The following is a 12,900-nucleotide window of genomic DNA, read 5'->3' on the forward strand; positions in this document are numbered from 1 at the left end:
TAGAATGATGTTTAATGGTCTTAAAGAAGAATCTACCTAAGCAGGAAACTGAAAATAGCTTAACTTTGAAATTTCAGGGTCCAATCTAGCAGGAAGCAATGTGAACAAAAGAAAGATGGGTCTCTTAGAAGCTGCTGGAAATGAGGTTAGCAAGAAAATGAAACAAGCTCACAGATGTATCTAGGTGTAAAAACTCATTGCTCAAGTACCGGCAGTAAAAAGGTGATGTCAAACAAAGATATTCAGTCACCTACCACCTCATTTGAGTTTCCAAATTCAATCAAATACTCTTATTCTTCTTAAACTTATTTTTTTAATAGTATAATCTTTACTGAAACAGAAGAAAATAAAGATATAACCTTAACTTACAAACTGAGAAGAAACAATCTTATTTCTTCCTGCTACTAACTCAACACAAGACTCCCTTCCATTCTCATGGAGATTATTTTCCGTGAATGTTTCCATTCTAAGATATTTTCTCAGCAGTAAGAATTAGAATAGAGATCACAAAAGTGAAGTGCCTGGAGGGCTTAGGAAGGTACCACAAAAAGATGAAGTGGGCTTAGTGCAGACCAGCTCACTTGGAGAGATCAACTCCGTCTAAAAAGAATGGCCAGCACTCAACTCAAGGGCCAGTACACCCATCCTGGCAGAAATGAGATTCCAGATCCTCAAATTTTCAAGATATGAATATGAACTTTTAAATAAAAATTCCTAGTTTTTAAGTATTAGTAACTAATTCAAAATTTTAAACAATACTTTGCTGCCTGAACAAATCCTGCCCATGTGTTCGATTTCATCTGCCAGTCTGCCACCTCAATGTTGGAAGAAGAAAAACGAGAAATGGCTAATCAAAGAAATGTTAATAGGGTCCCACCCTTAAGTTATTGGTGAATTCTTAGATCTTCCTTAATCATAAAAAACTTTTTCTAAAAGCATTATCATACCCAAAGTTCCTGACTTAAAATTCCAGGGCTTTTAAGCTTCAAAACATTCTGTCAGACATACAGAAGATTTTCAGAGAAAGAAATCTTCTGTCAGAGGAAGGGAATAGTGGTCAACCACTTAAGATTCTGATAAACTTGTCTCTCAAAGACGTACAGGGCAGATCATGAAAATGTCCAGCTTACAGAAGGGGCTCCTAAACTAACAGGAGGCTAGTGGAAGAGAAAACTCCACGTACCAAGAAATGCAAAGCAGAGGCTATATATCATTGAGAAAAATGCAGTGAAACAGAAAGAAACCAAGTTCATCTAATCGAGCCATCAATATTTACAGCCTCTGGGTAGTGCCAAAATATTTCAGGAAATGCCAATGTCTTTCTTTGTAAAGCAAGGCCAAACAATATTTAAACACAGCATATATCACTGGAAGAATAAGGCAAATCCATATTTCCTCACTCTGCTTTACAAAGAATCTTAACATTAAGATTCATGGCCCATGTAGAACTCCCCTCCCCACTCCAAAAATGAAGTTTCCCTATCTAATGTTTCAAAGCCAACATTTCTGAGATGTTTCTAGACAATCTTCTGTTGACGGTGAATAATGGCAATATAGAATGAATTAACAATGGCCCATGATGCAAGGCTCAGTTTCATTTCTCTTCCTCATTTCCCATTGGGGCCCTGACATCTTCAACCCACGTAGCCCCAGCTACTCCTCTGAATCAGCAAAGTCAACTCTTCCTTCTGAACTGGAATGAGGAAGGATGAGCAAGACAAAGGTAAAAGCCAAAACCACAATCGCCCTCATGTCAAGAACGGTACCTGTTCAGGCTTCAGCCCCGGCGGGACCCAGGCGTACTCCTCCAAGGCGCAGCCTGAGTCGTCGTCCGAGGTCGAGTTCCTCTGGAAGTCAAACATGAGTTTGCTGACAGTCTTCTCCATCTCCAGGGGCATCACTGTCACCATGTGCTCCTCCTGAGGGCACTTGCAGTGCAGGCAGATCTTCCTGCAAGCAGCAAAGGTCGTAGGTGAGAAGGAAGGCAAAAGAAACCATTTTTTCACTTGGCCTGCCAGTCACCAGCCTTTGGATCCCAAACCATAAACACATTCCTTGGCAACTGGCTTTTGGCATGAGCTTCTAAAGGAGCGTTCCACAGCACGCCTGTCTTTGTAGAAGGTGTGGCACGCGCATGTGGAAACATCGTGAAGGTCAGAGGCCCTCAGGCAAGCTAAGGATGTTTAAGTTTAAACATGGATCCCAAGCTTTTCTTCTAAATCAATACACCAAGAGAAATGTCAAAACGTCTTTTATTTTACTAGGTATAACACTGGATATGGACCACGACCACAAGTTCCTTGACTGTAACAGTAATTAAATAGACGTAATACATATGCTGACCAGAAATATTACCAGTAGATTTAACAAATACTGACAATATACCATTTTTATAAAAGGTTCCTAGACCTTTGAAAACGGAAGTGGTTTTAAAAAGAACTGTGGGTGAGATTTTCTTTAAGAAGAACAAAAATATTTTTTTCCCACTAAACAAATCTGGCCCTAAGATCTCATGGGAAAGACATTTTCACCTCCACTAAAGATCTTGGAAGTTTGAAATTCTAATTAGAAACCCAAAATTTCCCTACACTGGTAGTTTTTTTTTATACATAAGAGGATTATGCATGTGAATTATTTCAAAAGGGAGCAGCCAAAGATAAAAATCTCTCCCCAAAATTGAACATTTCTCTTTTAAGGTTACCATCTGTTCCCTTTTCCATGGCTACAAAAATGATGAAGCACTAAAATCGTTGATGTCAGCAACACAAAAGCATTTCTAGCTTCTACCAATAAAATAAAATGAGAAGAAAAAACTGGGGGAGGAAAATTTTAAGAAAATAAGCTGTTCTACATGTACTCTGATCTTTATGACTAGTTTCAGTAGTACCTTATAAAGGCCATGAAGACAGCCCAGAATCCTAATCCCCATATGTGCTGGAATTTTTTGATAACAGCTCTGTTAAGACATAATTCACATACCATAAAATTCACCATTTTAAATTGTACAATTCACTGGGTTTTGGTGTATCCACAGAATTGTAAAACCATCACAACAATCTAATTTCGGAACATTTTCATCCCCCCGGAAGAAATCCCACGTGCATTAGCAGTAACTTCCCACATTCCCCTCCCCCCACGCCCTGACAAACACTAATCTGTTTTCTGTCGCTATGGTTTTGCCTATTTTGGAAATTTCATATAAATGGAATCATACTATATGTAGTCTTTTGAAACGCTTCTTTCACACAGCATGATGTTTTCAAGGTAAATCCATGCTACAGCATATGTCAATCCTTCATTTCCTTTTATCGCATTATAATATTCCATTGTATGGATACACTTCATTTCGTTTATCCATTCATCAGTGGGTGGACATTTGGATTGTTTTCACTTTTTAGCTTTTGTGAATAATGCTGCTCTGAATATTTATGTAAAGTTTTTTGGATGGACATATGTTTTCAATTCTCTTGGGTATATACCTAGAATGGAATTTCTGGGTCCGATGGTAACTTTATATTTGATATTTTGAGGAACTGTCAAACTGTTTTCCAAAATATCTACAACATTTTACAATCTCATCATCAATGAACAAGTGTTTCATTTTCTCCACATCCTTGCCACTTGTTTTTATCTTTCTTTTTGATTGTTGCCATTCTAGTGGGTGTGAAGTGGTATCTTACTGTGATTTTGATTTGCACTTTCTTAATGGCTAATGATGTTGAGAATCTTTTTATGTGCTTATTATATATCTTCTTTGGAGAAACATCTTTTCAAATCTTTAGTCCATTTTTTAATTATTTGTCTTTTTATTGTTGAATTGAAAGCATTCTTTACATATTTTCTGGCTGTAAGTCTTTATCAGATATATGACTTATAAAAATTTTCTCCCATTCTGTGGGTTATCTTCACAATCTTGATGGTGTCTTTTGAAACACAAAAGTTTTTTATTTCAATGAAGTTCAATTTATTTTTTTTCTGTTGTTGCTTGTGCTTTTGGTATCATATCTAAGAAAGTATTGCCTGACCCAATCATAAAGATTTACCCACATTTTCCTCTAAGAATCTATGGTTTTACCTCTTACATTTGGGTCTATGATCCATTTTGAGTTAATTTTTGTATATGGTGTGAGGTAGGAGTCCACTTCATTCTCATGCAGCCACCTAATTACCCCAGCACCATTTGTTGAAAAGTCTATTCTTTCACTATTGAATTGTCTTGGCACCCTTGTCAAAAATCAATTGATCATAAAGGTAAGGATTTATTCTGGACTCTCAATTCTATTCCATTGGTCTGTATGTCTATCCTTATGCCAGTACCACACTGTGGTTTTATAGTAAGTTTTGAAATCGTGAAGTGTGAGTCTTCCAACTTTGTTCTTCTTTTAAAAAATTGTTTTGGCTCTACTGAGTCCTTGGCATTTGCATCATAAACTATGAATGTCAGGATTACCTTGCCAATTTCTGCAAAAAAATCCAGCTGGGATTTTGACAGGGATTGCATTGAGTCTGCAGAACAATTTGCAAAGTGTTGCTATTTTAACAATATTAAGTCTTCCAATCGGTGAACAAAAGATGTCATTTCATTTATTTCAGTCTACTTTAATTTCTTTCAATGACAGTTTGTGGTTTTCAGGTACAAGTTTTGCACATCTTTTGTCAAGTTTATTCCTAAGTATTTTATTCTTTTTGACAGTATTGTAAGTGGGATTATTTGCTTAATTTCATTTTCAGATTGTTAGTGTATAAAAACACAAATGATTTTTGTGCATTGATTTTGTATAATAGAAACTTGCTGAACTTAATTTATTAGTTCTAACAGTGTGTGTGTGTATTCATGAGGATTTCCTATACATAAGATCATGTCATCTGTGAATAAAAATAGTTTTATTCCTTCCTTATCAATATGATGTCTTTTATTTCCTTGCCTTGCCTTATTGCCCTGGCTAGGATTTCCAGTATGATAGTGAATAGAAGTGACAAGTGTGGACATCCTTATCTTGTTCCTGATCTTAAAGGAAAGCATCTAATCTTTCACCATCAAGTATTATTTAGCTGTGGGTTTTTTGTAGATGCCCCTTATTAAGCTGAAGAACTTTCCTTCTATGATAGTTTGTTGAGTGTTTTTATCACAAAAGGGTGTTGGACTTTGTCAAATGTTTTTTTTTTGCATCTATTGAAATGATCAGTTGGTTTTTGTCCCTGTTCTGTTAATGTCTTGTGCCTGAATTTTGACACCAAAATGCACTTGAAGAAACAAAATCAGTTTAGTCCAGCCAAGCTAGGCTTTTCAGATTCTCCCACTTCCTGCTTTCCATCAGACTGAAAATATACACAGACAGAATGCACACTTGGATCTGGTTTGCATCTCCAAATTCAAAGAAGTTTCATCCAAACTCTGGCTGTTGCTTTTAGAAATAGAGCTCATTTTAACAGTAACTCTTTAATTAATCAGCTACTGTAAAGAAGTCAGGGGTGTTGGGAAGCGGTTAGATTTTTTTCCCTCCAGAATTTTTTATGCCAGGTTATGACTTAAGGAAAAAACGTTTCAGTGTGTTTAAGCAAGTTTAGGAAGCTCTTCAGTGACTAATGGTTTTTGCTAGAAAGTCATACTTTAAAAAAAAAATGTAGACACATTTTTACCAAATTCAGTCTCCAGAATATTCATCAGTGAAACTCATTTATTCACCAATGCAGGGAAGAGCACAATATCTAATGCTGGATGGACATAATCTCATGAACTGAAGCTCCAGAAGAAGGGAAAAGACAAGAAGAAAGCAAAACACAGAATTACAGACCAGATCCAGAAGAAGCCTCACTGAGCAAAACCAAGAACAGAAGAGAGAAAGGAGAAAGGGCTAAGGGCCCTATTAGTCATTCGATAAACGACCATCAAACACCTGCCATGGCCAGGCACTGTTCTAGGCACTCGGGAGACCTAATCAAAACAAAGACCCTTGCCCTCATGGAACCTATATTCTCAGAGCGGGAGAAACACGCAATAAGCAATAAACACAAAAAAACACTCAATCATAAAGTACATTACAGGCCTATTAAAGGAAAACAAGACAGGCGAGGCAGGATTGGGGTGGGGGCATACAGGAGCAGAATGCACAACATTTGACTTTCTGAGACGTCACACACACAAGCCCAGGTTGGCACACGAGTCCTCCAAGAAAGGAAATATCATCTCCACTCTCCAGAGAAGAAAACCAGGCTCAGAGAGGTGAAGCAACATGTTCAAAGTAAACCCTAAATAGAGAGCAGAACAGAGATTCAAAGCAGGATCTCTCTGACCCCTGAACCCAAACAATTACCTGTGGAAGGCACGCTTGATTCCGACCACAGAATACCCTTTTACTCCCGAACAACAAACACATACAGAAAAATCAAAACCAAAGGGGGGCAGGGAGGAAAGAAAAGAAAAATGGTAAATCAAAACCATGAGCACCTTATGTATTTTCCCTTCCCGCTGCCTGCCTGCCACTCCTCATTTGTAGTTAACAGGCACTCCGGTGGCCAAGCATTTTTATTTGCAAAGCATTTTCAACCTTTGAGTGCTTCTACGACAGCCTTTGGAAAGACTAATTTAATAACCTCTGTTTACAGATGGGGAAGCCAAGGCCCAGATGCTCCGAGAGGAGCAGAGGGTCAGAGGTAAAGCCAAGAGGATTTCTCTTGATTCTCACGTCTCTGTCCCCCTCTTAGCAAAATGCACATACCAACACCCAACAGCTCTCTCCCTCTCTCTCTCCACACTGATTAAAGCTTTTCAGGAGTGCGTGAGGAAATATACGATTTGGCTTTAAAAAAAATATAGACATTTATGAAAATAGAACTTGCTAGTAAAGCAGGATTTCATTTAAAAAAAAAAAAAATCCAGCCATATAAAGCGTGCATTGGTTTCATTCTGTCAGAGTTGACATTCTACCTGCACATAATTGGGTTTGTGAATGACAAGTTTCCAAGGAATAATTCAGAGAGCAGAGATCCTGCATTCCCCTTCCTTCCCTCCCTGCACCCAGCAACAGCCCCTGTAACCCCCCACCCAGAAGTTGCAGCTATTAATTGATTTGCTTCCACATTCAGAAGCCACAATCTACTCTTCCATGGAATACACGATACCAGTAGGTGGAGGCTCTCTTTTCAACTCTCTCAAAGTACTCTGGTCACCCTCGCCAGCGACCACACTGTTTGGAGAATGACTAACAATTTATATCAATTAACTTACCTACCATGATGTGGAAGGATTCACTATAAACAGATTGGGTGTGTGGGGGAGGTCTCATCCTTGAGATGTTGACAGGTTATTTACAACGGAACTCTGAACCGTCATGTCTTGTTTTGTGTGAGAAGTGAAAGGATGAAGGCTAAAAGGGGATCTTCTTTTATAATGTGATTCTGACAAGTTCAAGTCACAAACTGCAGAATTCTCGATTTGGATGGGATTGTAAACATCATTTAGTCCTTTTTCAAAAACTTCTTTCTCGCTCTCTCCCATCCCCCTACCCTGCCGTTTTAAATGAGAGGAAAATATTTTTTGCAAAAGAACTCATATGTGGAAACTTAATATATAAAACAGAGCTGCCCGAGTTGATGTGAGAGGAAGCCTTGAGCCCAACTTCTTACATGCTCAACTTTCTTCCCAAACTCCAGGCATTTTCATGGTCCTAAGGCCCCAAGGCTTCCAAAGACACAAGTTTGGAAACCAGCATACTTCCCTGGATTCTTCAAGGTTATTTCTAGTACTTATCAAAATATAAAGTAGGTGCCCAATAATTTGAAAGGTATGGAAAGATGAAAAAAAAAAAGGGACTATTGATGGTTTTTAAAAGACAATTCCTAACCATGAAACTCTGCATATAAATAATGATTCTAGTCATGGAAAATTGTATATCTGGTTGCCAAGACATTACATGGAGATGTGTGGGGAGTACTGATGGACCCTAGTGATTCTGATTCGATGGGTCTGAGACAGGGCCCAGGACGTGCATTTCCACCAGCATCCCAGGTGATTCTGATGCACACTTGGAGGAGCCTCTTCCGTAGCTAGCCTCCTAGTTAGAAGGGAGCACCTGAGTCAGAATATGGTCTGAAAACTGATGTGGCTTCCACCAGCTCACTTGGTCTCAGCAACTCTGGACAATGTGTATTTTTAAGTCTGTTCCAGGGGATCTATGCCAACCTGTCCCAACCACTATGTCTTAAACTCTTACATCACTAAGCCCACCTGTCACTCAGCTGGGTACCCACTGGGGCCTGTGTGTGCAAAGGTGCTGGTGAGAGGCAGGACTACACCAGCCACCAGAATGGTGTCTCTCATTGCCATCCCTGCCATCTGTCCTCCTGCCTCTACCTCCCCTGTGGTATGGCTTTTCTGTCCCAAGTCCATGGCCACATCAGGGTCAGGCCACTTTTATGCACAGAGTCAAGGGGCAGACTGCTTAAAGAGTCGCTCAGCCCCAACACAAACCAAGTGATTGATGAGGAATGCACAATGCTGGACTCAACATGGAAGCGCCTCAGGCAGCTGAAATCAGGTGTGGGAAAACACATTTTCGTTAAAGACAAAGGACTAAATAACCCAAAGGCCTCCATAGGTTTTTGCTGAATAACAGATGTGTCCTAGATATTTAAATTCTCCCATGACTCCAGCTCACTAAAGGCAAAATAATAACTCCTTGTATTCTTAATAAGAGAAAAAGAGGAAGGCTTTTTCTCCTCATTATAATTTAAAGTTACTGCTTCCTTATTCTTAAAAAGAAAAGCACAATACAATTAATATAGAAAAGAATCAGGAATTACAGATAAGCAAGAAGAAAAATATTTCCAAACGTTCACAATCCCAGAGATAATCACTATTAAACAGAAACAGCTGCTGGTCCTCTTTTTCCCTCGTGTTAAGAAACTGGAGACCTGATTTCATCCTATGTGTTCCCCATCAGCTAGTACCAAGAGACAAGTCTCTGGCCTGGAATGACAAGACATGAGCCAGAGCCACCCACACATGCACACACAACAGTCTCGGCAAATAGACGTGCATTATTCAATCCAGATAAGTGGGTTTGTTCTGATCTGGTGCCCTGTAGCAGGATTAGAGAATTTATTACGTAGCATGGAAGACGCTGGCAACGTGGGAATCACATATATGTTTATGGGTATCACAGAGTTAAGTTAGGTCCCTCAGACAAAAAACATCTGAAAACCAGATTTCAACAGCTATCGACTATCAATTTTTCTGTGCAAGTGGGGAGAGATGGGGCATGGATAATTTAAAACCACTAAATCTTGGCTCTGAAATGCATCTTTGTATATCAGTCATAGTCTTTCAATGCTGTGATAACTTACGTCACTTCAAACTACCTAAAGGATCCGTCCTGGGCAGGATGGACTCAGGAGGAGCTGCGCAGGAGACCACTTTCTCAGTCTGCTCTGCTGCCCCATTTCCTCGAGTTTCCAATGACAGCATCAACTTTTCACATGCATGCAAAGCACCAGCCTAAAATAAACCAAAAATTATTCTCAGTCTACTGCCCTTTGGGAATATCTTTCCCAGGTTTTAGAAGGTAAATAAGTGTTTGGAGTGAAGACAGATTTTACTGCACTAGAGGCTGCCCAGAAGTAAGCGAATAAAGAGACAGTGGGTGTTGTTAGCAAAAAAGGCATTACCCTGCTGTGCTTAAGGGAGCCAGTAAGAAATGGAAGTGGGGTCCGCCTGCCCTAAGATATTGCTGAGATAATCCCACCGTGAATAAGTCAGAGTTGTCAAAACTGAGCTCCCACAAAGAACGCAAGCTGTTCCCCTCCAAAACTGCCTGGGTCACACGAGTATATGACCCACGCACAGGGCTTCAGCTCCCACCTTCTACATCCCTCACAAAACACAGGTGGAGGATCAGAACGTCAGAAAGGAAGGCAGGCAAGAAATATATTGGTGGAGGTTGGCCTGAAATGAAACGAGGGTGTTCCAAGAGGCGAAAGTCTGCCCCCAAAGGATCAAGGACTCCACACGACAGGTCTGACCTCCAAGGCCCTGACTCCTGTCTCTCCACTTCAACATGCACTTTCCTGCCAGAGGACAGCAGGTAAGGGTGAACACCATAGCTATATTCCTACTATTAATGTAATTTCTTACATTTATGGAGGATTTATAATATTCATATTATTTTTTACATAGTTTATCTCATTTACCCATTCTCAGCAATCCTGTCAAGTTGGCACTTTTATGCATTTCACAGATATAAAAATTTAGGCTATGAACTCATAAGTGAGTTGACTGAAGTTATACAGATTAGAACGTATATCGTCTGACTCCAGAACCAGTGCTCTTTCTACCACCTTGTAGAGTGGTCAAATCTTCCTTCCTTCTTTTCTTCCACGCATCTTTCCATCTTTCCCTGCATCTGTCCAATCATCCATCCATCCATCTCCATCCATCCATCCATCCATATCCATCCATCCAACCTACCAGCCAACAGTGATTGAACACTTACTGTTCGATCCAAGCAGACAACAGTGATTGAACACTTACTGTGTGTTAGGCACTGTGCTAAGATGCTGGGCATATAGCAGTGATTAAGACAGACAATACCTCTAATCTCATGGAGCTTACAGTCAAGTGAGGCAGACAGACAACAGTCAGGTAAACAAATAAACGTGCCATTTGTAGATTGTGATAAATGTCATGATGGAAACAAACAGGGAGACGAGAAAGAGAGGGACTGACGATGGATCAGGACAGGCCGCCCCACTGAAGTGGCATTTGAGCTGTGACTAGAAGACTGAATAGGAGGCAGCTCTGAGAAAAACCAGGGAGACAGTTTTCCAGGCAGAGGGAAAGCAAGCACAAAGGCTTTGAAGTGGGGAAGAGTGTGGCATGAGTCATCTCAGGAGGTGGTGTGTGGCCTCCCCTCCCCCATCACTGTCTGCATCAATGACAGTGACCAAACTGGCTAAGCCACTGCCTGTCCCAAAGCCTAAGCACAGATGTGAAATTCAGGGGATGGTGCCATCTTAGTAGGCATAGGAAAGCTCCTCAGTTCTCCGTAATTCCCTTCTCCTTGAAATTCCTTTATCCCTCTGTCTTGATACCCAGACGTCAGCATATCCTGTTATTTGCAGCCTTACTGGCTCCACACCTCCCTCCCCCCAGCCACAATACATTGTTTTTCCCCTTTTCTGGCAAACACTCAGTCTGGATGAGGGACCCATGCATGAACCTTGACACTTGCCATGTCTGGAAGCAAGATTTCTATCTCTGTGAGAAAGGAAAAATGGTTTCCTAATACATACAGAAGCTAAAGGGCAGAGACCATGACAGCGCCAGCTGGGTACAAGGCTGGTCTGTGCTGAGAGCCAAAACCATGCTGCCTGGCCCAGTCCGACTCCCTGCCCTCTGCCGGGCTCCAGTGGCTTTGGCCATCTGCACCAAGAGGAGCTTCTCTCTTCCAGGCATTGCCAAAGTTGGTACAGGATAATTTTCAGTGGCAGTTGTTTCCTCTTTAAATATGTCAATTCACATTTCAATGAAGAAATATATGCAGTGCCCTACTTTAGATTAATTACTCTCATAATTTTTGAGCATATTCCCTTTTAAAAATAAGCCTCCTGGATGACTTTTCATATTTTGAACATCTCTTACCATACTTTGATTTACGAGTATGATGATGTGTCAGTAATTGAGGGACAACGTCTTAGATTGGGTTTCCCCAGAATCAGATCCTCAGAAGGTATCTGAGCATAAAGAAGTTTGGGAAGTGATCCCAAAAAAGTCCTGACTGGAGAAGGGAAGCAGGGAAGGGAAGGATGCTGACATAAGGTGAGGCAATGACCAAGCTGCAGCTTTGGGCAACTGTGGACTCGTTTTAGTTGAGCAGCTATAGAAGAAGGTATAGAACATTCCTCAGAGATGTTCCACTGGAGAGTCAGCAGGCAGGGGTACTTACCCCCCAATTCCCAACAGTCATTGAGTGAGGACCACTCCTGGGGCCCTTCGGCCTACTCCACATGCAAGACAGGCAGGCTCAAGCAAAAAGCTGTAATTCCTACTGCAGCAGGAACCATGGGTCAGAGTAAACCAGAATGGTTAGTGCCAAGGGGGAAGAAGGGAAGGCCAGAAGTGCTTGCTGCAGGTAACTTCATTTATTAAACAATAATTCACTGAACATCTACTGTGTACCATGCATTCTGGTAGGTGTTGTGACGGATTAAAACAAAACAGTAAGGAGTCCCTGTCTGACTGGGAGACAAAGATACAGCCAGAAAGAGCTAGACCATAAATTTCAAAGTGCAGAGTATTTGGGAGATATTGAAGAGAATATCCTTGTTCTGAGGAGATAGATGCTGAACTATAATCAGGTAAAGGATGATGTTTACAATTTATTTTCAAATGGTTGAGCAAAAATAATAATACTATGTGTGCATGTGTGTGGAGAGAGAGAGAGAGAACAAGTAGCACGAATGTGGCAAAATGTTAATAGAGAAATCTAGAAGGGTGTATGGAAGTTCATTATACTATTCTTGTAACTTATATGTAACATCGCAAGTTTTCAAAATAAAAAGTTTTAAAATAAACCAACAAGAAAGTAAACAGTCCTGTGACTTTGTTGTTAGATCAATTATTAATAGAAACCTACCATGTGCCAGGCACTATGCTACAGAGAGTTCCTGGTTAGTGAGAGGTCAGGGAGGGTTTCCTTGAGGAAGCTGGATCTGGAGGTTGCTAGGCAAAAAGAGATGAAGGAGTATTCCTGACAGGTGAATAAAAGCATGGAAGTGGGAGAGAACCAGGTGTCATCAAGATATTGAGAGGAGTCTAAGATGGTGACAAGATGGCAGCTGGAGAACTACACGTGCAATCCATGTGAAGGAGTTCTGACTTTATTGTGAACACGTTCACAGGCT

General features: G+C 40.5%; 1 protein-coding gene across 2 annotated transcripts in view; it reads right to left on the reverse strand.

The window, feature by feature from the left end:
• PRICKLE2 (prickle planar cell polarity protein 2) overlaps positions 1–12,900 on the reverse strand; it is a 308,989-nt gene that overhangs the window by 83,853 nt on the left and 212,236 nt on the right. For both annotated transcript variants that reach the window (XM_058562464.1, XM_058562455.1), the window contains one exon: positions 1,767–1,950. In XM_058562464.1, coding sequence (XP_058418447.1) covers positions 1,767–1,910 — 144 coding nt within the window. In that variant the 5' untranslated portion in view covers positions 1,911–1,950. The remainder of the gene's footprint in view (positions 1–1,766; positions 1,951–12,900) is intronic.

Source organism: Diceros bicornis, chromosome 2 (genome assembly GCF_020826845.1).
Source record: "Diceros bicornis minor isolate mBicDic1 chromosome 2, mDicBic1.mat.cur, whole genome shotgun sequence".
NCBI classification, from domain to species: Eukaryota; Metazoa; Chordata; class Mammalia; order Perissodactyla; family Rhinocerotidae; genus Diceros; species Diceros bicornis.